General features: G+C 43.8%; 1 protein-coding gene and 1 long non-coding RNA gene across 2 annotated transcripts; one reads left to right on the forward strand and one right to left on the reverse strand.

The window, feature by feature from the left end:
• Window positions 1-905: 905 nt before the first annotated feature.
• On the reverse strand, window positions 906-1,992 carry LOC129832051 (uncharacterized). Its single transcript, XR_008755861.1, has 3 exons — window positions 1,554-1,992; window positions 1,459-1,506; window positions 906-932 (listed from the first exon to the last, which is right to left on the reverse strand). It is a non-coding gene; the product is annotated as an uncharacterized LOC129832051 (long non-coding RNA).
• Window positions 1,993-6,481: 4,489 nt separating this feature from the next.
• Window positions 6,482-24,513, forward strand: LOC129831990 (NLR family CARD domain-containing protein 3-like). The gene is made up of 9 exons (XM_055895690.1): window positions 6,482-6,665; window positions 9,920-10,036; window positions 10,412-10,496; window positions 10,621-10,849; window positions 11,255-13,046; window positions 13,311-13,484; window positions 15,757-15,930; window positions 22,805-22,851; window positions 23,266-24,513. The coding sequence occupies exons 1-9, from the start codon at window positions 6,538-6,540 to the stop codon at window positions 23,814-23,816; spliced, it is 3,297 nt and encodes a 1,098-aa protein (XP_055751665.1). The 5' UTR covers window positions 6,482-6,537; the 3' UTR covers window positions 23,817-24,513.
• Window positions 24,514-25,712: the final 1,199 nt, after the last annotated feature.

Below are 25,712 nucleotides of genomic sequence, written 5' to 3' on the forward strand. Positions count from 1 at the left end.
TAGTTTCAGGATCTGAGATTGTTTGGTGTCTTCACCTGCAACTAACCAGAGTTTCAGTAAACCAGCTGATAAATTACAGAACACGGCTTTATAAGAAGGAAAAAGCATGTATGTCTCATATTCACTGTTATCTTTCTACCTTCCTCCATGTCTCATATTCACTGTTATCTTTCTACCTTCCCAATACCTTCCTCCATGTCTCATATTCACTGTTATCTTTCTACCTTCCCAATACCTTCCCCATGTCTCATATTCCCTGTTATCTTTCTACCGTCCCAATACCTTCCCCCATGTCTCATATTCACTGTTATCTTTCTACCTTCCCAATACCTTCCTCCATGTCTCATATTCACTGTTATCTTTCTGCCTTCCCAATACCTTCCTCCATGTCTCATATTCACTGTTATCTTTCTACCTTCCCAATACCTTCCTCCATGTCTCATATTCACTGTTATCTTTCTACCTTCCTCCATGTCTCATATTCACTGTTATCTTTCTAACTTCCCAATACCTTCCTCCATGTCTCATATTCACTGTTATCTTTCTAACTTCCCAATACCTTCCTCCATGTCTCATATTCACTGTTATCTTTCTACCTTCCCAATACCTTCCCCCATGTCTCATATTCACTGTTATCTTTCTACCTTCCCAATACCTTCCTCCATGTCTCATATTCACTGTTATCTTTCTACCTTCCCAATACCTTCCTCCATGTCTCATATTCACTGTTATCTTTCTGCCTTCCCAATACCTTCCTCCATGTCTCATATTCACTGTTATCTTTCTACCTTCCCAATACCTTCCTCCATGTCTCATATTCACTGTTATCTTTCTGCCTTCCCAATACCTTCCTCCATGTCTCATATTCACTGTTATCTTTCTACCTTCCCAATACCTTCCTCCATGTCTCATATTCACTGTTATCTTTCTGCCTTCCCAATACCTTCCTCCATGTCTCATATTCACTGTTATCTTTCTACCTTCCCAATACCTTCCTCCATGTCTCATATTCCCTGTTATCTTTCTACCTTCCCAATACCTTCCTCCATGTCTCATATTCACTGTTATCTTTCTAACTTCCCAATACCTTCCCCCATGTCTCATATTCACTGTTATCTTTCTACCTTCCCAATACCTTCCCCATGTCTCATATTCCCTGTTATCTTTCTACCTTCCCAATACCTTCCTCCATGTCTCATATTCACTGTTATCTTTCTACCTTCCCAATACCTTCCTCCATGTCTCATATTCACTGTTATCTTTCTACCTTCCCAATACCTTCCCCATGTCTCATATTCCCTGTTATCTTTCTACCTTCCCAATACCTTCCTCCATGTCTCATATTCACTGTTATCTTTCTACCTTCCCAATACCTTCCTCCATGTCTCATATTCACTGTTATCTTTCTACCTTCCCAATACCTTCCTCCATGTCTCATATTCACTGTTATCTTTCTACCTTCCCAATACCTTCCCCCATGTCTCATATTCACTGTTATCTTTCTACCTTCCCAATACCTTCCCCATGTCTCATATTCCCTGTTATCTTTCTACCTTCCCAATACCTTCCTCCATGTCTCATATTCACTGTTATCTTTCTACCTTCCCAATACCTTCCTCCATGTCTCATATTCACTGTTATCTTTCTACCTTCCCAATACCTTCCCCATGTCTCATATTCCCTGTTATCTTTCTACCTTCCCAATACCTTCCTCCATGTCTCATATTCACTGTTATCTTTCTACCTTCCCAATACCTTCCCCCATGTCTCATATTCACTGTTATCTTTCTACCTTCCCAATACCTTCCCCATGTCTCATATTCCCTGTTATCTTTCTACCTTCCCAATACCTTCCTCCATGTCTCATATTCACTGTTATCTTTCTACCTTCCCAATACCTTCCTCCATGTCTCATATTCACTGTTATCTTTCTACCTTCCCAATACCTTCCCCCATGTCTCATATTCACTGTTATCTTTCTGCCTTCCCAATACCTTCCCCATGTCTCATATTCACTGTTATCTTTCTACCTTCCTGTAACGGCTCTCTTCCTGGGGTGAAAGAGAGGACCAAAATGCAGCGCGGCTAGTGTTCAACATGTTTAATAACGAACAAGTGAACACTACAAACAACAAACAAAATAACAAACCGTGAAAACCGAGACAGTCCTCTCTGGTGCAGACAACCACAGAGCTAGGAAACAAACACCCACAAAATCCCAACACAAAACAAGCCTCCTATATATGATTCTCAATCAGGGACAACGATTACCATCTGCCTCTGATTGAGAACCATATTAGGCTGGACATAGAAACAGACAAACTAGACACACAACATAGAATTCCCACCCAGCTCACGTCCTGACCAACACTAAACAAGCAAAACACATAATAACTCTGGTCAGGACGTTACAGTACCCCCCTCCTGAGGTGCGGACTCCGAACGCACCCCTACAACTCAAAAGGAGGGTCTGGGTGGGCATCTGTCCGCGGTGGCGGCTCCGGCGGTGGACGAGGACACCACTCCACCACTGTCTTTGTCCCCCTCCTTAGCGTCCTTTGAGTGGCGACCCTCGCCCACGACCTTAGCCTAAGAATCCTCCCCAAGGCCCCCACATGATTTTGGAGGTAGCTCAGGACAGAGAGGTAGCTCAGGACAGAGAGGTAGCTCAGGACAGAGAGGTAGCTCAGGACAGAGAGGCAGCTCAGGACAGAGGGGCAACTCCGGACTAGTGGCAGCTCCGGACTGAGTGGCAGCTCCGGACTGAGTGGCAGCTCCGGACTGAGTGGCAGCTCCGGACTGAGTGGCAGCTCCGGACTGAGTGGCAGCTCCGGACTGTAGGGCAGCTCATGACTGTAGGGCAGCTCATGACTGTAGGGCAGCTCATGACTGTAAGGCAGCTCATGACTGTAAGGCAGCTCATGACTGTAAGGCAGCTCATGACCGTAGGGCAGCTCATGACCGTAGGGCAGCTCATGACCGTAGGACAGCTCATGACCGTAGGGCAGCTCATGACCGTAGGGCAGCTCATGACCGTAGGGCAGCTCATGACTGTAGGGCAGCTCATGACTGGCTGACGGCTCTGGACGCTCATGGCTGACTGACGGCTCCGGCAGATCCTGTCTGGTTGGCGGCTCTGGCAGATCCTGTCTGGTTGGCGGCTCTGGCAGATCCTGTCTGGTTGGCGGCTCTGGCAGATCCTGTCTGGTTGGCGGCCCTGGCAGATCCTGACTGACGAATGGCTCTAGCGGCTCCTGACTGACGAACGGCTCTGACGGCTCGGGACAGACGGGCGGCTCTAACGGCTCGGGACAGACGGATGGCTCAGACGGCGCTGGGGAGACGGATGGCTCAGATGGCGCTGGGGAGACGGATGGCTCAGATGGCGCTGGGGAGACGGATGGCTCAGATGGCGCTGGGGAGACGGATGGCTCAGATGGCGCTGGGGAGACGGATGGCTCCGATGGCGCTTGGCAGACGGCCAGCTCTGACGGCGTTGGGCAGACGGACAGTTCAGACGGCGTTGGGCAGACGGGCAGTTCAGGCACCGCTGGGCAGACGGCAGACTCTGGCCGGCTGAGACGCACTATAGGCCTGATGCGTGGTGCCGGAACTGGAGGTACCGGGCTGAGGGCACGCACCTCAGGGCGAGTGCGGGGAGCAGGAACAGGGCACACTGGACTCTCGAGGCGCACTATAGGTCTGGGGCGTGGTACCGGAACTGGAGGTACCGGGCTGAGGGCACGCACCTCAGGGCGAGTGCGGGGAGAAGGAACAGTGCGTACAGGGCTCTGGAGACGCACAGGAGGCTTGGTGCGTGGTGCCGGAACTGGAGGCACTGGGCTGGAGACACGCACCATAGGGAGAGTGCGTGGAGGAGGAACAGGGCTCTGGAGATGCACTGGAAGCCTGGTGCGTGGTGTAGGCACTGGTGGTACTGGGCTGGGGCGGGAAGGTGGCGCCGGATATACCGGACCGTGAAGGAGGACACACGCTCTTGAGCACCGAGCCTCTCCAACCTTACCAGGTTGAATGGTCCCCGTAGCCCTGCCAGTGCGGCGAGGTGGAATAGCCCGCACTGGGCTATGCAGGCGAACCGGGGACACCACCTGTAAGGCTGGTGCCATGGCACCCGGCTCGATGCCCAACCTAGCCCTACCAGTGCGGCAAGGTGGAATAGCCCGCACTGGGCTAAGCACGCGTACTGGGGACACCGTGCGCTCCACCGCATAACACGGTGTCTGACCAGTACGACGCCCTCTCACTCCACGGTAAGCCCGGGGAGTTGGCTCAGGTATCCAACCCGGCTTCGCCACATCCTTCCTCCACAATACCTTCCTCCATGTCTCATATTCACTGTTATCTTTCTAACTTCCCAATACCTTCCTCCATGTCTCATATTCACTGTTATCTTTCTACCTTCCCAATACCTTCCTCCATGTCTCATATTCACTGTTATCTTTCTACCTTCCCAATACCTTCCTCCATGTCTCATATTCACTGTTATCTTTCTACCTTCCCAATACCTTCCTCCATGTCTCATATTCACTGTTATCTTTCTAACTTCCCAATACCTTCCTCCATGTCTCATATTCACTGTTATCTTTCTACCTTCCCAATACCTTCCTCCATGTCTCATATTCACTGTTATCTTTCTACCTTCCCAATACCTTCCCCCATGTCTCATATTCACTGTTATCTTTCTACCTTCCCAATACCTTCCTCCATGTCTCATATTCACTGTTATCTTTCTACCTTCCCAATACCTTCCCCATGTCTCATATTCACTGTTATCTTTCTAACTTCCCAATACCTTCCTCCATGTCTCATATTCACTGTTATCTTTCTACCTTCCCAATACCTTCCTCCATGTCTCATATTCACTGTTATCTTTCTGCATTCCCAATACCTTCCTCCATGTCTCATATTCACTGTTATCTTTCTACCTTCCCAATACCTTCCTCCATGTCTCATATTCACTGTTATCTTTCTGCCTTCCCAATACCTTCCTCCATGTCTCATATTCACTGTTATCTTTCTACCTTCCCAATACCTTCCTCCATGTCTCATATTCACTGTTATCTTTCTACCTTCCCAATACCTTCCTCCATGTCTCATATTCACTGTTATCTTTCTACCTTCCCAATACCTTCCTCCATGTCTCATATTCACTGTTATCTTTCTACCTTCCCAATACCTTCCTCCATGTCTCATATTCACTGTTATCTTTCTACCTTCCCAATACCTTCCCCCATGTCTCATATTCACTGTTATCTTTCTACCTTCCCAATACCTTCCTCCATGTCTCATATTCACTGTTATCTTTCTACCTTCCCAATACCTTCCTCCATGTCTCATATTCACTGTTATCTTTCTACCTTCCCAATACCTTCCCCCATGTCTCATATTCACTGTTATCTTTCTACCTTCCCAATACCTTCCCCCAGTTCAGAGATGGCATGATGTGGTGTGCAGCATAGAGTGCATAGTCCTTCAGTCTCTATGAGCCAGATGCCGGTTGGTGTAAGAGAGGCTACTTCCTCTTCAGGACCGTCAGAAGTTATGTAAATTCCTCTTGTGTAATTGTCAGTAACTTTAAAACTTACAGTTACAAAATGGCTGTTGAAACTGTGGGCCACATTTCTCGGCAACATTAGAAGTGGGATAAATGTGTTGATTTGAAGGACATACCGGCAGACTGTGGTAAGTCCAGGCTACATAGAACTATTACAGTTAGATCGTTGTCAGACATTCAGTAGACAAAAAGCTTGAGATATGATCCGTTATCATGCTGACCGACCTGATGGTCTCCGTAGGAAATGTTGTGAAAATATCACTACATTCTCTGTTATTTAGACTTAAAACTGGTTTGAAGGTGATCAGTCCTGCCACTGATAGCCTATGTGAACTGATCTGAACAGGTTTAGGCTGGTCATCTATGATAGGTAGGCTATAGCCGAGGTATAGACCTCGATCTGTATATCACTAACAAAACGCTATTATACATTATAACCTAGCCTACTTTACATAATATAACATATCTTACTTGTTGCAAAAAACCTTTCTGAATGGATCAATGATTTTCCCCCTCAGATCAATCATGTCCGTTTTAGCCCTTCTGTCTACATTCTCCGATACGTTTAGAAAAGAACAGATTGATAGATAATAGCCTACTTTTAATTAATACAAATAAGTGTGAGACATGGCCTTGTGTTGCTGCACTGTCCATAACGACCTTAACAAACAGTGGCGTATTATTATTATTATTGACAGTTACCATGGAGAAGAGATGTCACAACTACATGTTCATGTGATTGCATTAAATCACCTAACTGTTTCGATATGTCTGTTAGTAAATGTTTTATTTCTAAGAATTAAAGAATTAGTTGTCACTGTGTTAACCGCAACCAACATGCTGGATCTCTGTTTAGGGGTCAGTGTTAAAAAATGAGTCTCTCTGGGGAGAGAGAGGAGGGGGGCCCTGCCTCTAAAAGGAGTCTCTCTGGGAAGAGAGAGGAGGGGGACCCTGCCTCTAAAATGAGTCTCTCTGGGAAGAGAGAGGAGGGGGGCCCTGCCTCTAAAATGAGTCTCTCTGGGGAGAGAGAGGAGGGGGGCCCTGCCTCTAAAACGAGTCTCTCTGGGGAAGATTACTCCAAAGCTAAGAGGTGAGATGACAATATTGTTGAATCATTTATTAAGTTTATTTCCAAAATGCTTTATCCACAATTTTTTCACATTTGTGTTTTTAGATCAGAAATGATTGCTTATGGGTAGCCTTCAATGTTATTGTTCTCACATGTTTAATTCATAGATTTTAGATGTGTATGAAAATGTTAATTTTGTCAAAACGCTATAAATCCATTGTTTAGCTGGAATGGAATGTTCGCATCCTGTATATTTGACTGTGATATGTGGTTGTTTCACCTAGCCATCCTAAAATGTATGCCTTTTTAACCCTTGAATACACTACAAGTTTGAATTTCAGGCTGTACGGCAACTGTACTGTAAATCTCTTTGCGGCCGGTTTCCTGACAGAGATGGAATTTAGGATTCAGAGTATTTTAACGATGCATCTTTCCTACATCGGCCGAAGATGTAACATACGTTTCCCAAAACACCACTAAATGCGTCATTAGAGCATGTGTCAGTACTGATAGGATGGAAAGAAAGGGAGCGCTGCTCTCCAATCAGCTTTCTCCATTCAAATCTTTCCTTAACATGATAATTAATGACCTAATAATCCCCAGCTTCCAATTGGCTCATTCATCCCCCCTCATCTCTCCTGTAACTATTCCCCAGATCGTTGCAGGATAATACAACCAAACAGCCAAACAGGGAAATGGTTCCAATCATTTTTCCACCGTTCATTTTTTTAAAACATCAAAGCAGACATTATGCTAGACTACAAATCCCTGCAAGCTCCTGCATGTCATCTCTAGCTGACACTTTTGCTAACAGGTATTGTGTCAATTTTAAACTTGCACAAGACAGTTCATAGAATTGTCCATTTAAAGAAATGTAGCCAATTTATTCATTACTACAGTACCAGTCAAAAGTTTGGCCACACCTACTCATTCCAGGGTTTTTGTAGTTCTTTTTCATTTTGGGGGGTAAATATAGTAAATATATTAAAAGATATTGTCCTAGAGAGAATAACACAGCTATCAAAGCGTCACGCCACGGTAAGCCTACACAAAACACAACCCTTATTTTAAGTGTTTCTAAAATACCCTTTGGGAAAAAATTATGGTGGAAAAACGATTGGAACCATTTCCTTATTTGACCGCTAGGTTTTATGGGTATTATGACTCATACTGTGGTACTGGTACTCTACAGGTTGGTCATCTCATCAGGGTGAGCGTTACTGTGGTCAATGTTTCCACCTAGTGGTCAAATACACAAGTGGAACCAGTAAAAGCCTACTGCCTATTCCCCCAGCAAATACAAGTGCGGCAATTGTACTCAATGCCAGTAAACCAAACGTATATAAGGGTTCTCCTACCCCGGATTGGGTCAATGTGATCTACATGATCTAAATTCTCGCAATGTGATCTACATGATTCGCTGCCTGTGCGGCTTATTTTACACATGATAGACCAAGTTACTCACTAGAATTTGTGAGTACTGAAATGCCATTTGATGTGCTGACCCCAACACCCCAGTGACCCTTCATTTCAAAGAGAGAGTTCACTCGCTTTGTGAGTTATTTTATTGGGGAATTGAACAAGTCAGCAAAAACAAATGTGTTGGAGACATCCAGAGAGTGATGTTCTGGATCCCTTCCTTGGATAGTTTAGTCCCCAGAGGTCTTAACCTACATAAGGACTATATTATGTTTTTGTGAAGGGCCCCTTTCTTTGTTAGTGTAGGCTTTCCCTGGAATGACGTTTTGATAACCGTGTAAGGAATGACGTTTTGATAACCGTGTAAATCTCTCGGAGGAGTTGACTTTTCGCAATATATCCGGCTCCATTTACTCTGATTCAAAACTGTTAATTAGCATCAAAGTAAAACTACTAGCTCCTGCACGTGATCTCTAGCTGACACCTTTGCTAAGAGGTTTTGTGTCAATTTAAAACTTGCACAAGACAGTTCACAGCACGGTCTATTTAAAGACATGTAGCCAATTTATTCATTACAATATTTAACTAACATTAGATAGTTAATCCAGAGATTAGCTTTGCATCGGCAGTCTCGCTCAGATCATCATGGCATTTCTAGTTCATTATGATAGCCACATTAGCAGCTAATTAGCGTTTCATTTTGGGAGGGTAAATACATGTGAATATATTGAGAAAAGTCACCTTTTCTTAGAGCGTTTTACACGGTTATCAAAACGTCACGGCAGGGGAAACACAGCCCTTATTTTCAATGTTTTTAAAATCCTTTATGGGAAAAATGATTGGAACCATTTCCCTGTTTGACTGCTAGGTTTTATGGGTACTATGACTCACAATGTGGCACTCTATAGTCTACCACACCCTCTCATTAGCACCACCAGGGCTGCATTCAGTATGTTTTACCTTCATGAACCTTCAATTGAACGGAAACGGCGGTGTACTGAAGGACCAGTTGAAAAACAGGGTTGGGTTGTAGGTTGGGGAACGTTGTCAGCATGGCCACAGCTGTTTAAATACATCACTCATTGCTTCAAGCAACACCTCGCCAAACGGGACCTAATGTAACCTAAAATCCATTCAAGAATGTTCAAGAAAGATTTGTGGAAACGTGTCCTTCACTTCAAATCGTTATGTAACGTAGCAAACTTTCAAGCAAACTGAACACAACTCAGCGGGAGACAATCGTAGACACTCATTCCACGTGGTGCCCTACACGAACTTGTCCATTCCCTTTGTGTGATTATTCTGATGCAGGCCATTGACGGCAGGAACGTTAATCTTTTAATCTTGCTTCAATAAACAAACCATGTTTAATGGTGAGCGAGTGTTGCAAATGTTTTTTTCTCTAATGATGATCACATGTTTTGGTCGCACCTCGACAAACGTTAGTTGAGCGCCTTCCACTACTTTCAATGCTTTCAGGAAATATAATGAGACCAATTACAGACAGTAGCCTACAAGTAGCAAGTATAACTCAATTGATTGAACATGAAATGCATTTCAATCTGAGTGAAATAGGCCTTTAGCCTTCTGTTTATATTTTAATGCAGTCATCCCAGTTTTAATTTGAAGAATAATTTTATACGTCGCATGTTTGTATTAATTGCGAAGACATTGGTAAGTTTATATTTGTAGTCAACTTTGTTCTGAAGTTATCGGCGGTCACAGAGAGAAGGATAAACCATGTGATTATTTTTGTTTATGACTTGCCAAATTAAATTAAGGTTAAATAAAATATGTTTCCCCATCTGAGCTGATAGTAGATGAGAGATGTAATGTTTGTCTCTGTTGTGTTGAAGCCCAATCAAGCAGGAGAGACCAGCCTCCCCTGTACCCGGCTGTGTGTCCATGAAGAGTGACTGGTCTATGGATCCACCTAGAGACTTCAGAGAGGGAGACTTTTCTACTGAACAAAGGTAAGAAGAACTCATGGGTCATGGTCAGTGAGTTAAACAACACTGTCTCTAGTCATTTCTCCTCTCCCATTTCCAAATTATTTTTGTTGTTTTCATAATCCATAGGCTAATCTTTTTTTTCCATTTTCATAGTCCTAAAACAGTATTAAACAAACACAACATTCCCTCTCTCTCTGTGTGTGTGTGTGTGTGTGTGTGTGTGTGTGTGTGTGTGTGTGTGTGTGTGTGTGTGTGTGTGTGTGTGTGTGTGTGTGTGTGTGTGTGTGTGTGTGTGTGTGTGTGTGCGTGTGTGTGTGTGTGTGTGTGTGTGTGTGTGTGTGTGTGTGTTTGTGCACTCTCTGGATGAGGAAATTTAATCTCAGGTTTTGTCCACAGAAACCAACAGGAGAGATCAGAGTCAGAGATTCTCAGTGGTCAGTCTTCCCAGAGTCATCAAACAGACCTGGCCTCCATATTCAGTGTATGTGATCCTGTTATGTACATTTGTTTTTGTTTTACTAAAATCGATCTGTCAATAATTCATTAATATGTGCATTAGAAAGCATTTATTCTCTTGCTTAACTTATTTACTTTATTTATTTCAGTTGCTTGAAGAGAATTTTATGACATTTGTGAAGAACGAGCTGAAGATGTTCAAGAGGATTCTTAGTCCAGAACTCCCAGAAGGCTTTGAGAGTCAGAAGCAGGATAAGGAAGTGGTGGATGCTGAAGATGAGAAGCAGGAGAGCAGTGCCAGAGAGGGGGCTCTGAAGATCACACTGCACATCCTGAGGAACATGAACCAGAAGGAGCTTGCTGACACACTGGAGAAATGTAAGATCTGTCTGCCTCAAGTTGAATGCTGTTTTATTGCAAACATTTAAAAGCTGTAACTAAAGTACAGCTAAAGTAGCTGTGTAACTCAATGATATTGTAGCAGCCTCAACACAACACCTAGTGACCTCATCAAGTAGCAGCAGGGCTGTGTTGTGTTGGAGAAAGAGAGAGAGAGAGAGAGAGAGAGAGAAAGAAGGAGAGAGAACATTAATAATGCCGTAAAAAATATTAATAATAATAGAATCAGTCACACCAGTGTGTAATGCATTATGAAAACATTTATACAGACAGTTAATAGAAAACAATGGTTATAATTTACAACTTTACAACATAGTCCTAAAACCACTGTAGGCATTAAAACAGACGTAATATTAATATCCTCTGTGTTAATTCTTCATTCAGATGAACTTGCTGTGATTTGCCAACGTGAACTCAAATCTAATCTAAAGAAGAAGTTTGAATGTGTATTTGAGGGGATCGCTAAACAAGGAAACCCAACACTTCTCAATAAGATCTACACAGAGCTCTACATCACAGAGGGTGGAAAAGGAGAGGTCAATAATGAACATGAGCTGAGACAGATTGAGACAACAACCAGGAAACAAGCAAGGCCAGAGACTGCAATCAAATGTAACGACATCTTCAAACCCTTAACTGGACAAGACAAACTTATCAGAACTGTGCTGACAAAGGGGGTCGCTGGCATTGGAAAAACAATCTCTGTGCAGAAGTTCATTCTGGACTGGGCTGAAGGAAAAGCAAATCAGGATGTCCAATTTGTATTTTCATTCCCTTTTCGGGAGCTGAATTTGATGAAAGAGAAAAAACACACTTTGATTGAACTTCTCAATCACTTCTCAATGGAAACCAAAGAATCAACCATCTCCAACTATGACAAGTACAAAGTTCTGTTCATCTTCGATGGTCTGGATGAGTGTCGACTGCCCCTAGACTTCCAAAAGAACAAGATATGTTGTGACGTCACAAAGTCAACCTCAGTGGATGTTCTGCTGACAAATCTCATCAAGGGAAATCTGCTTCCCTCTGCTCTCCTCTGGATAACTACCCGACCTGCAGCAGCCAATAAGATCCCTTCAGGGTATGTTGACCAGGTGACAGAGGTACGAGGTTTCAATGACTCACAGAAGGAGGAGTACTTCAGGAAGAGATTCAGGGATCAGGATCTGGCCAGCAGAATCATCTCACACATAAAGACATCAAGGAGCCTCCACATCATGTGCCACATTCCAGTCTTCTGTTGGATTTCTGCAATAGTCCTTGAACCCATGCTGAAACATAAGAGAGAAGAGATGCCCAAGACTCTGACTGAGATGTACACACACCTTGTGGTATTTCATACCAAACAGAAGAATGAAAAGTATCTTGGGAAAGAAGAGACAGGTCCACACTGGAATAAAGAGAGCATTCTGTCAATGGGAAAACTGGCTTTTCAACAGCTTGTGAAGGGCAATCTAATTTTCTGTGTAGAAGACCTGAAAGAGGCTGGCATTGATGTCAATGAAGCCTCAGTGTACTCAGGATTGTGCACACAGCTCTTTAAAGAGGAATGTGGGCTGTTCCAGGACAAGGTGTACTGCTTCGTGCATCTGAGCATTCAGGACTTTCTGGCTGCTGTATATGTGTTCCTTTCATTCATCAATAACAATGAGAATCTAATGGCCAAACCGCAATCAGTATCAAGCAACTTTTTTGCACTGTTCAGAGACAAGCCTGAAGTTACTGTCTACAAGAGTGCTGTGGATAAAGCCTTACAAAGTGAGATGGGAAACCTGGACCTTTTCCTCCGCTTCCTTCTGGGCCTCTCACTGGAGTCCAATCAGAAGCACTTACGAGGTCTACTGACAACGACAAGAAGCAGCTCACAGAGCCATGAAGAAACAGTCAAGTACATCAAGGAGAAGATCAGGGAGAATCCCTCCCCAGAGAGGTGCATCAATCTGTTCCACTGTCTGAATGAACTGAATGACCATTCTCTAGTGGAGGAGATCCAACGCTACCTGAGATCAGGAAGTGTCTCAGACGCCAAACTGTCATCTTCACAGTGGTCAGCTCTGGTCTTTGTGTTGCTGACTTCAGAAAAGGAGCTGGATGTGTTTGACCTGAAGAAATACTCCAGATCAGAGGAAGGTCTTCTGAGGCTGCTGCCAGTGGTCAAAGCCTCCAGAGCTGCTCTGTGAGTACATACAATGACATTTAAGTACTTATCATCAGGAATAAATATTCAGTTTAGAGAAAAATATGTATTATTGAATAACATATTGAATCAGTGCATTGGTGTTCATATTAGTATAACAATACGACCATACAATTCTAGGAGATGGAAGATGAATCTATATGTTGTGTGAGAGAATGAACCAAATGCATCTGCCATTGTCCTTCTACACTATTCGTGTTAAATTAACAGTCCGTTTTAATATCATTATGATCGATTTGTCAGGCTGTCAGGCTGTGGAGTCACAGAGGAAGGCTGTGCTGCTCTGGTCTCAGCTCTGAAGTCAAACGCCTCACACCTGAGAGAGCTGGATCTGAGTAACAATGACCTGAAGGATTCAGGAGTGAAGCTGCTCTCTGCTGGACTGGGGAATCCCCACTGTAAACTGGAGACTCTGAGGTCAGTATTCCTGTAGTTGGTCAACAAGTGGTAACTGTTATCAGATCCACGTGTTTACCAGGCACACATACAGGTCCTTCGGGAAGTATTCAGACGCTTGACATTTTGTTATGTTACAGCGTTATTCTAATACTGATTAAATACAAAGTTGTACTCATCAGTCTACACACAATACCCCATAATGACAAAACGAAAACACGTTTTTAGGAATTTTTGCAAATTTATTCAAAAAATAAACTGAATTATCTTATTTTCAGAAGTATTCAGACCCTTTGCTCGATATTGAACTCAGGTGCATCCTTTTTCCGTTGATCATCCTTGAGATGTTTATACAATTTGATTGGAGTCCACCTGTGGTAAATTCAAGTGATTGGACATGATTTGGAAAGGCACACACCTATCTATAATGTCCCACAGTTGACTGCATATGTCAGAGCAACAACCAAGCCATGAGGTCGAATATATTTTTCGTAGAGCTCCAAGACAGGATTGTGTCAAGGCACAGATCTGGGGAAGGGTACCAAAACATTTCTACAGAATTGAAGGTCCCCAAGAACACAGTGGACTCCATCAATTAAAAATTGAAGAAGTATCAGGCCTTTGTGGTAGAGTGGCCAGAAGGAAGCCACTCCTCAGTAAAGGCACGACAGCTCCCTTAGAGTTTGCCAAAAGGCACCTAAACGCTGCTGGGTTTTTCACGCTTAACAATTTCTTGTGTGTATAAAGAATGTACCACCACACAAATGACATCCAGCAGGCCAGTGGTCAAAAACAGATTATTGATGAAAGAGGACAAAGGAGGCTGACGTGAATTGTACAGAGCAACAGACAGGCTGCAGTTAGTCAACTGACAGTCAGTACAACATTGATGCCCAAGAACCATTGAAGAATGCGCAACTGTGGCATGGGGTACATGCATCAATCATGCCGTGTGTCAACATTGCATGCTGGTGGTGGTAGTGCGATGGTGGCCCTTTGGTGGCCCTTTGATAAAAGTGGAGCATTGTTTTAATGCCACAGGATATCTGAACATCATTGCCAATCAGATGCATCCCTTCATGCCAGCAGTGTATCCATCTGCAAATAGATTTTCTTCAGCAGGATAACGCCCCATGCCACAATACTAGGATTGTCCAGGAATGGTTCCACGAACACGATAGTGAATTCTGCTTACTGCAGTGGCCTGCGCAGTCACCAGATCTCAAACCAATTGAGCGTCTGTGTGATGAGATGGAACAACCTATTTGGAGTAGAGATCCACTACCAGCTAACTTAACACAACTGTGGGAAGCATTGGAGTCAACATGGGCCAGCATCCCTGTCTAACACATTTCGACACCTTGTAGAATCCATGCCTCACCGAATTTTGGCTGTTTAGAGGGCAAAAGTGGGTGCAACTCAATATTAGGAAGGTGTTCCTAATGTTTAGTACACTCAGTGTAGTCCACACCATATGTATTTGGACAGTGAAGCTTAGAGTTTTAAATCTGGTGCTATACTCCAGCATTTTGGATTTGAGATAGAATGCTTCATAATAGACGACAGAACAGAACGTCACCTTTAATTTGAAGGTATTCATACATATCTGTTTTACCATTTACAAATGAAAAGCACTTTATGTATCTAGTTCTCCCATTTGAAGAAGTCCTAATTACTTGGACAAATTCACTTTTTAGTGTATTAAAGAAGTCAAAAGTTTAGTACTTGGTCCAATATTCATATTCGACTTATGCTAGGCACTGTAAATAAAGTGTTCTCATTTCTAAACGGTGAAACAGATACGTATAAAAAATACCATAAAATAGAAGGTGACATTATATACTGTCACCTCATATGAAACATTTGATGTCAAATCTAAAATGCTTGATTATAGAGATCATTTAAAACTTGTTTCTTCTCTGTCAAAATAGATATGGTGTGGACTGTATACTCAATACAATCTAAATCTGATACCTCACTGTCATTATAGATATGGTGTGGACTGTATACTCAATGCAATCTAAATCTGATACCTCACTGTCTGTCTTTTGACTGGTACTGCTTTTTAAAATGGTCTGGTCATTCTACTCAAATATTTGTACTATACATTGTTTGTCTCTACAAGCAATACTTTGATAAAAAACATGTTTTTATAATGATACATTCATTTATGAATAGATATAGCAGGTTTCAGGACACTGATATATCTGCAAATGTTACAAAATATACACTGCCACTATTTTCACCACCAAAGAATAGCAGTGTGGTTTTAATATGATTTGACTCTTTGCAGGCTGTCAGGATGTCTAGTCACAGAGAAAGGCTGTACTTCTCTGGTCTCAGCTCTGAAGTCAAACCCCTCACACCTGAGAGAGCTGGACCTGAGCTACAATCACCCAGGAGACTCAGGAGTCAGACTGCTCTCTGCTAGACTGGAGGATCCACACTGCAGACTGGAGAAACTCAAGTATGTAGAGGGTTTATGTCAATGTTCATATCAGACGTGTTTGAGTTATCAGGCTAGCTAAGTGGTGCTTCATATACAGCACTTCTGTAACAACTTGAACTGCGGGACGCAACACGTTACAGAAACAGATTCATTGTATAGGAAGCTCTGAGGACAGGTCGTCTGGATATTGGACAACCAATATACTGGCAGATGCAAACAGATCATCATCTTTAGCGGACACTAGTTCAAGAGGGCTTAAAAAAAATGGTTTTCAATTTTGTTCATACTGATGAACTTGCGTTTGATGTTGGGCGATTAGGCCTGGCTCACAGTTGGCATTTCAATTCATCCTAAATGTGTTTGATGGGGTTGAGGTCAGGTAGCATCCTCTCGGCATCCGCCAAACCCAGATTCATCCATTGGCCTGCAAGATGGTGTAGCGTGATTCATCACTCCAGAGAGCCCGTTTCCACTGCTCCATGGTCCAACGGCGGCAAATTTACACCACTCCAGTCGACGCTTGGCATTGCACACAGGGATCTTTTTCATGAAGCTCCCAACGAACAGTTCTTGTGCTGACGTTGTTTCCAGAGGCAGTTTGGAACTCAGTGAGTCTTTTAACCGAGGACAGATGATTTTTACGCGTTTCAGCACTCGGCGGTCCCGTTATGTGAGATTGAGTGGCCTGCCACTTCGCAGCTGAGCCGGTGTACTAGACGTTTCCACTTCACAATAACAGCTCTTACAGTTGACCAGGGCAGCTCTAGCAGGGTAGAAATGTGACAAACTGACTTGTTGGTAAGGTGGCGTCCTATGACGGTGCCACGTTAAAAGTCCCTGAGCTCTTCAGTAAGGCCATTCTACTGTCAATGTTTGTCTATGGAGATTGCATGGCGGTGTGCTCGATTTTATACACCTGTCAACAATGGGTGTGGCTGAAATAGCCAAATCCACTAATTTGTGAAATGTCCACATACTTTTGTGTATATATAATGTAGCAGCTAAATTGCAGCTACATATTGTATATAGTACACTGCATAATGAAACAATCCCTTGTAAACTAGTGTTTTGAGGGTGGACTGACTGTTTATTTGACTTTGTAATAGACTGGACTTGCACGGCAACTTCTATCCAAACTGGGAGAGGGTGGTTCCGTCATAAAAAAAAAATATGTGTATGTAACCTTTATATAATCCAGGCAAGTCCGTTAACAACAAATTGTTACTTACGATGACAGCCTAGATTCATATTCAGTTACAATCTGCAATGTTAGAATTTCCAACTTGAATTACTCAACAAGTGATTGCATCATTGACACCAACCAAGTCTAAAAATGGCCGCATTGTGACACTGGGTATAACGTTGTGAAATGTTAGGTGAAAGATGTGAAAATGACGATCAAATAGGCCTACCAATAAACAGCTAAAGCAAAGCTATTCAGTCCCTGGCACCACAGAAAACCAATCATCGATTTGATAGGCCTGCAGTCGCATAGACTTGTCGCATTTTCAGCACCATGGTACAGTCTATAGCAGGGTTCCCCAACTGACGGCCAAATTTGGACCACGGGTGGTTTTATTCCCCCCCCCCCCCTCCCAAGTTTTCCGAACAAAAAATATATATATACAGCACCAGTCGAAAGTTTGGACACACCTACTCATTGAAGTGTTTTTCTTTATTTTCAATATTTTCTACATTGTAGAATAATAGTGAAGACATCAAAACTATGAAATAACACATATGGAATCATGTAGTAATCAAAAAAGTGTTAGACAAATCAAAATATATTTATTATTTTAGATTCTTCAAAGTAGCCACCCTTTGCCTTGATGACAGTTTTGCACACTCTTGGCATTTTCTCAACCAGCTTCACCTGGAATGCTTTTCCAACAGTCTTGAAGGAGTTCCCACATACACTACCTTTGAAAAGTTTGGGATCACTTAGAAATGTCCTTGTTTTTGAAAGAAAAGCGCATGTTTGTCCATTAAAATAACATAAAATTGATCAGAAATACAGTGTAGACATTGTTAATGTTGTAAATGACTATTATAGCTGGAAACGGCTGATTTTTTATGGAATGTCTACATACAGTGAGGGAAAAAAGTATTTGATCCCCTGCTGATTTTGTACGTTTGCCCACTGACAAAGAAATGATCAGTCTATAATTTTAATGGTAGGTTTATTTGAACAGTGAGAGACAGAATAACAACAAAAAAATCCAGAAAAACACATGTCAAAAATGTTATAAATTGATTTGCATTTTAATGAGGGAAATAAGTATTTGACCCCTCTGCAAAACATGACTTAGTACTTGGTGGCAAAACCCTTGTTGGCAATCACAGAGGTCAGACATTTCTCATAGTTGGCCACCAGGTTTGCACACATCTCAGGAGGGATTTTGTTCCACTCCTCTTTGCAGATCTTCTCCAGGTCATTAAGGTTTCGAGGCTGACGTTTGGCAACTCGAACCTTCAGCTCCCTCCACAGATTTTCTATGGGATTAAGGTCTGAAGACTGGCTAGGCCAGTCCAGGACCTTAATGTGCTTCTTCTTGAGCCACTCCTTTGTTGCCTTGGCTGTGTGTTTTGGGTCATTGTCATGCTGGAATACCCATCCACGACCCATTTTCAATGCCCTGGCTGAGGGAAGGAGGTACATGGCCCCGTCCATCGTCCCTTTGATGCGGTGAAGTTGTCCTGTCCCCTTAGCATAAAAACACCCCCAAAGCATAATGTTTCCACCTCCATGTTTGACGGTGGGGATGATGTTCTTGGGGTCATAGGCAGCATTCCTCCTCCTCCAAACACGGGGAGTTGAGTTGATGCCAAAGAGCTCCATTTTGGTCTCATCTGACCACAACACTTTCACCCAGTTGTCCTCTGAATCATTCAGATGTTCATTGGCAAACTTCAGACGGGCATGTATATGTGCTTTCTTGAGCATGGGGACCTTGCGGGCGCTGCAGGATTTCAGTCCTTCACGGCACAGTGTGTTACCAATTGTTTTCTTGGTGACTATGGTCCCAGCTGCCTTGAGATCATTGACAAGATCCTCCCGTGTAGTTCTGGGCTGGTTCCTCACCGTTCTCATGATTATTGCAACTCCACGAGGTGAGATCTTGCATGGAGCCCCAGGCCGAGGGAGTGACAGTTCTTTTGTGTTTCTTCCATTTGCGAATAATCGCACCAACTGTTGTCACCTTCTCACCAAGCTGCTTGGCGATGGTCTTGTAGCCCATTCCAGCCTTCTGTAGGTCTACAATCTTGTCCCTGACATCCTTGGGGAGCTCTTTGGTCTTGGCCATGGTGGAGAGTTTGGAATCTGATTGATTGATTGCTTCTGTGGACAGGTGTCTTTTATACAGGTAACAAGCTGAGATTAGGAGCACTCCCTTTAAGAGTGTGCTCTTAGTCTCAGTTTGTTACCTGTATAAAAGACACCTGGGGGCCAGAAATCTTTCTGATTGAGAGGGGGTCAAATACTTATTTCCCTCATTAAAATGCAAATCAATTTATAACATTTTTGACATGCATTTTTCTGGATTTTTTGTTGTTGTTATTTTGTCTCTCACTGTTCAAATAAACCTACCATTAAAATTACAGATGGATCATTTCTTTGTCAGTGGGCAAACGTACAAAATCAGCAGGGGATCAAATACTTTTTTCCCTCACTGTAGGCGTACTGAGGTCCATTATCAGCAACCATCACTCCTGTGTTCCAATGGCACGATGTGTTAGCTAATCCAAGTTTATCAATTTAAAAGGCTAATTGATCATTAGAAAACCCTTTTGAAATTATGTTAGCAAAGCTGAAAACATTTGTTCTGTTTAAAGAAGCAATAAAACTGGCCTTCTTTAGACTAGTTAAGTATCTGGAGCATCGGCATTTGTGGGTTCATTTACATGCTCAAAATAGCCAGAAACAAATAACTTTCTTCTGAAACTCGTCAGTCTATTCTTGTTCTGAGAAATGAAGGCTATTCCATAGAAACTGAAGATCTCGTACAACGCTGTGTACTACCGCCTTCACAGAACAGCGCAAACTGGCTCTCACCAGAATAGAAAGAGGAGTGGGAGGCCCCGGTGCACAACTGAGCAAGAGGACAAGTACATTAGAGTGTCTAGTTTGACAAACAGATGCCTCACAAGTCCTCAACTGGCAGCTTCATTAAATAGTACCAGCAAAACACCAGTCTCAACGTCAACAGTGAAGAGGAGACTCCAGGATGCTGGCCTTCTAGGCAGAGTTCCTCTGTCTTGTCTCAACGTCAACAGTGAAGAGGCGACTCTGGGATGCTGGCCTTCTAGGCAGAGTTCCTCTGTCTAGTCTCAACGTCAACAGTGAAGAGGCGACTCTGGGATGCTGGCCTTCTAGGCAGAGTTCCTCTGTCTAGTCTCAACGTCAACAGTGAAGAGGCGACTCTGGGATGCTGGCCTTCTAGGCAGAGTTCCTCTGTCTAGTCTCAACGTCAACAGTGAAGAGGCGACTCTGGGATGCTGGCCTTCTAGGCAGTTGCAAAGAAAAAGCCATATCTCTGACCAGTGTCTGTGTTCTTTTGCCCATCTTAATCTTTTCTTTTAATTGGCCAGTCTGAGATATGGCTTTTTCTTTGCAACTCTGCCTGAATGGTAGTGTATGCTGAGGACACATGTTGGCTGCTTTTCCTTCACTCTGCCGTCCAACTCATCCCAAACCATCTCAATTGGGTTTAGGTCGGGTGATTGTGGAGGCCAGGTCATCTGATGCAGCACTCCATGAGAGTGACCGGTCATTGTCCTGTTGGTTACTACATGATTCCATATGTGTTATTTCAAAGTTTTGATGTTGTCACTTTTGTTCTACAATGTGGAAAATATAAACAATTAAGAAAAATCCTTGAATGAGTAGATGTATCCAAACTTTTGACTGGTACTGTATATATTGTTGGATATAAAAGAAAATCAGCTCTACGTGATTTAATTTAAGACATCGGTTCCCAACTATTCCCACCATAATAGAGACACGTGATCATAAAGAAATGTAAGCAAGGTTTGAAAATGATTATCTTTTAGCCAAACATCATATCTGTTTTTGGCTTCTTGCGGTCAATTTGCAGTCTATTAATTATTTGTAATTATGTTCCCCCCGACCATCCAGTCAAGAAATCGGCCCGAGGCTGAATCTAGTTGATGATCCCTGGCCTATAGGATGAATCTAGTTGATGGTCCCTGGCCTATAGGCTGAATCTAGTTGATGGTCCCTGGCCTATAGGCTGAATCTAGTTGATGGTCCCTGGCCTATAGGCTGAATCTAGTTGATGATCCCTGGCCTATAGGATGAATCTAGTTGATGATCCCTGGCCTATAGGCTGAATCTAGTTGATGGTCCCTGGCCTATAGGCTGAATCTAGTTGATGATCCCTGGCCTATAGGCTGAATCTAGTTGATGATCCCTGGCCTATAGGCTGAATCTAGTTGATGGTCCCTGGCCTATAGGCTGAATCTAGTTCATGGTCCCTGGCCTATAGGCTGAATCTAGTTCATGGTCCCTGGCCTATAGGCTGAATCTAGTTGATGGTCCCTGGCCTATAGGCTGAATCTGTTGATGATCCCTGGCCTATAGGCTGAATCTAGTTGATGGTCCCTGGCCTATAGGCTGAATCTAGTTCATGGTCCCTGGCCTATAGGCTGAATCTAGTTGATGATCCCTGGCCTATAGGCTGAATCTAGTTGATGGTCCCTGGCCTATAGGCTGAATCTAGTTCATGGTCCCTGGCCTATAGGCTGAATCTAGTTCATGGTCCCTGGCCTATAGGCTGAATCTAGTTGATGGTCCCTGGCCTATAGGCTGAATCTAGTTGATGATCCCTGGCCTATAGGATGAATCTAGTTGATGATCCCTGGCCTATAGGCTGAATCTAGTTGATGATCCCTGGCCTATAGGCTGAATCTAGTTGATGGTCCCTGGCCTATAGGCTGAATCTAGTTGATGATCCCTGGCCTATAGGCTGAATCTAGTTGATGATCCCTGGCCTATAGGCTGAATCAAGTTGATGATCCCTGGCCTATAGGCTGAATCTAGTTGATGGTCCCTGGCCTATAGGCTGAATCTAGTTGATGGTCCCTGGCCTATAGGCTGAATCTAGTTGATGATCCCTGGCCTATAGGCTGAATCTAGTTGATGGTCCCTGGCCTATAGGCTGAATCTAGTTCATGGTCCCTGGCCTATAGGCTGAATCTAGTTGATGATCCCTGGCCTATAGGCTGAATCTAGTTGATTGTCCCTGGCCTATAGGCTGAATCTAGTTGATGAGCCCTGGCCTATAGGCTGAATCTAGTTGATGATCCCTGGCCTATAGGCTGAATCTAGTTGATGATCCCTGGCCTATAGGCTGAATCTAGTTGATGATCCCTGGCCTATAGGATGAATCTAGTTGATGGTCCCTGGCCTATAGGCTGAATCTAGTTGATGATCCCTGGCCTATAAGCTGAATCTAGTTGATGGTCCCTGGCCTATAGGCTGAATCTAGTTGATGATCCCTGGCCTATAGGCTGAATCTAGTTGATGATCCCTGGCCTATAGGCTGAATCTAGTTGATGATCCCTGGTCTATAGGCTGAACCTAGTTGATGATCCCTGGCCTATAGGCTGAATCTAGTTGATGATCCCTGGCCTATAGGCTGAATCTAGTTGATGGTCCCTGGCCTATAGGCCTAATTTGCTTTCTGGCTGATACATTAAATGTTGTTTTTATTTTAAGGAGGGGGGGGGGGGGGGGGACACCCACCTTGCGGGGGTCCTGAGAAACTGTGTTACACAAGTGCTGATCGTGTGTGTGTGTGTGTCTGTGTGTGCCTGAGTGAGTTCACATGTATCACTCAATGACTGTCTGTTCTTCTGCTTACCACTACAGTGTGGAACATGGTGGAGAGAACACAATGAAGCCTGGGCTTAGAAAATGTAAGTGTTGACTGCTGTGAAGAATATGACAAAGAATAAGTCTTAATTCAAGTTAAGTCAAAGTCAAAGACCACCATCATTACTTACTTGGTCATATTAAATATAATATGTAGTTCTACAGAAGCAGAAATCAGGGACACCAACGTTTAGAAAGAGTTGCTTTGACAATGTGTGTCTGTGTATGTGTTTGGCGTGCTCGTGTTACATTAGAAATGTGTGTGTAATTAATCAGAATAAGTGTGTTTTATATTACCGTACAGTATAACATATGATCATTCAACAAGCCTCAAGTTACCTTAACTTCTCCTTTTGACACCTAGAAACATCTACATTAAATGAATTTGTGAAAAGTGAGTTAACATTCTAATGTGAATGATGATGATTTCTAATATTATGTCTGGTTTCATCCATCAGATGCCTGTGATCTCACACTGGACCCAAACACAGTAAACAGACACCTCTCTCTGTCTGAGGAGAACAGAAAGGTGACATGTAGGAGAGAGGAGCAGCCGTATCCTGATCACCCAGAGAGATTTCAGGACAGGGAACAGGTGCTGTGTAGAGAGGGTCTGACTGGGCGCTGTTACTGGGAGGTAGAGTGGAGTGGGAAAGGGGCTGATATAGGAGTGACATATAAAGGAATCAGCAGGAGAGGAAGGGGTTATGACTGTGTGATTGGATACAATGACAAGTCCTGGAGTCTGGACTGCTATGACAACAGTTACACTGCCTGGCATAATAATAATCCCACTACCATAGACGTCCCCTCCTCCAGCTCCCACAGAGTAGGAGTGTATCTGGACTGGCCAGCCGGCACTCTGTCCTTCTACAGAGTCTCCTCTGACACACTGACCCACCTGTACACATTCTACACCACTTTCACTGAGCCCCTCTATCCAGGGTTTTATGTTTGGGATGACTCCTCAGTGTCCCTGTGTCAAACACAACATGATGTTTCACTCTAATCCTGGTCATGTTCAGTAAGACACACTGGAGCAACAATGTAGAATATCTCTCTAGTGTATAAACATATGTTACAGACTTTCGTTTATTTTTTCTATAATATTTGAGGTTGGACATTAGCATGTTGGGCGCACCAATTGGTGTCACCTCGTTAGTCAGTATGTGTTACACCTGTGCTGGCTTGTCATCTCGTTAGTCGGGTGATGTTTCACCTGTGTGGCTGGCCCAGTGCTCCAGTTGGCTTGGAAGATTTGGAGGGTCAACGTTTTTAGTTGGCGCTCCCCATTTTGATTTCTAGAAAACAATCCTTTATCTGATCTTGCCTGTTTTAGATTTGCTTCACTTTTTGGTTTGCTTCCTGTCTTTGGGATTTTCTTTTGTTTACCTCTTCTTGGTGAATTTAGTGGGTCTCATGGTGGGTGTCTTTTAGGTTCCAGTTGTTGTTGCTAGTCATCTTTCAGTGGACACCCCCATGGCTGTTTTTCAGAACCCCTCCTAAAACCCCATCTGTTTCCTTTTGGGTGCTGTCAGTGACTCTTTGTTATTTCCCTCTTCTGTTTAAGCGACAATTTTTGGTGTCTTGCTGGGTAACATGACAATGATTATAAATATTCATCAATAAACACCATTGAGTTGACAGACATTGTCAACTAGAGTCTTTCATTAATATAATGAATCACAACACTGTGTTGTAAAAACTGTTTTCATTTACAAATCATTGATCTTGTTATTATTGGGCTTCTTGGTGTTTGTAAATATTGTTGTCTGTAGAATGTTTTTGTTGTTTGTGATCAAGTTTTTATATTTTTGTGATTGACAAGACAAACAAAAACAAATAACCTGCATTACGCAAATACACATGTATCCCCCCTTCCCGTTCTCACATGTATCCCCCCTTCCCGTTCTCACATGTATCCCCCCTTCCCGTTCTCACATGTATCCCCCCTTCCCGTTCTCACATGTATCCCCCCTTCCCGTTCTCACATGTATCCCCCCTTCCCGTTCTCACATGTATCCCCCCTTCCCGTTCTCACATGTATCCCCCCTTCCCGTTCTCACATGTATCCCCCCTTCCCGTTCTCACATGTATCCCCCCTTCCCGTTCTCACATGTATCCCCCCTTCCCGTTCTCACATGTATCCCCCCTTCCCGTTCTCACATGTATCCCCCCTTCCCGTTCTCACATGTATCCCCCCTTCCCGTTCTCACATGTATCCCCCCTTCCCGTTCTCACATGTATCCCCCCTTCCCGTTCTCACATGTATCCCCCCTTCCCGTTCTCACATGTATCCCCCCTTCCCGTTCTCACATGTATCCCCCCTTCCCGTTCTCACATGTATCCCCCCTTCCCGTTCTCACATGTATCCCCCCTTCCCGTTCTCACATGTATCCCCCCTTCCCGTTCTCACATGTATCCCCCCTTCCCGTTCTCACATGTATCCCCCCTTCCCGTTCTCACATGTATCCCCCCTTCCCGTTCTCACATGTATCCCCCCTTCCCGTTCTCACATGTATCCCCCCTTCCCGTTCTCACATGTATCCCCCCTTCCCGTTCTCACATGTATCCCCCCTTCCCGTTCTCACATGTATCCCCCCTTCCCGTTCTCACATGTATCCCCCCTTCCCGTTCTCACATGTATCCCCCCTTCCCGTTCTCACATGTATCCCCCCTTCCCGTTCTCACATGTATCCCCCCTTCCCGTTCTCACATGTATCCCCCCTTCCCGTTCTCACATGTATCCCCCCTTCCCGTTCTCACATGTATCCCCCCTTCCCGTTCTCACATGTATCCCCCCTTCCCGTTCTCACATGTATCCCCCCTTCCCGTTCTCACATGTATCCCCCCTTCCCGTTCTCACATGTATCCCCCCTTCCCGTTCTCACATGTATCCCCCCTT

The sequence above is a fragment of the Salvelinus fontinalis genome, chromosome 2 (assembly GCF_029448725.1).
Source record: "Salvelinus fontinalis isolate EN_2023a chromosome 2, ASM2944872v1, whole genome shotgun sequence".
Classification (NCBI taxonomy): domain Eukaryota; kingdom Metazoa; phylum Chordata; class Actinopteri; order Salmoniformes; family Salmonidae; genus Salvelinus; species Salvelinus fontinalis.

Bases quoted from the DNA above. Each gene is read 5' to 3' on its own strand.
- LOC129831990 (XM_055895690.1), top strand. From the start codon at position 6,538: ATGAGTCTCTCTGGGAAGAGAGAGGAGGGGGGCCCTGCCTCTAAAATG. The intron at 10,037-10,411 runs GTAAGAAGAACT...TTTTGTCCACAG, and splicing joins GACTTTTCTACTGAACAAAG to AAACCAACAGGAGAGATCAG. The intron at 13,485-15,756 runs GTCAGTATTCCT...GACTCTTTGCAG, and splicing joins TGTAAACTGGAGACTCTGAG to GCTGTCAGGATGTCTAGTCA.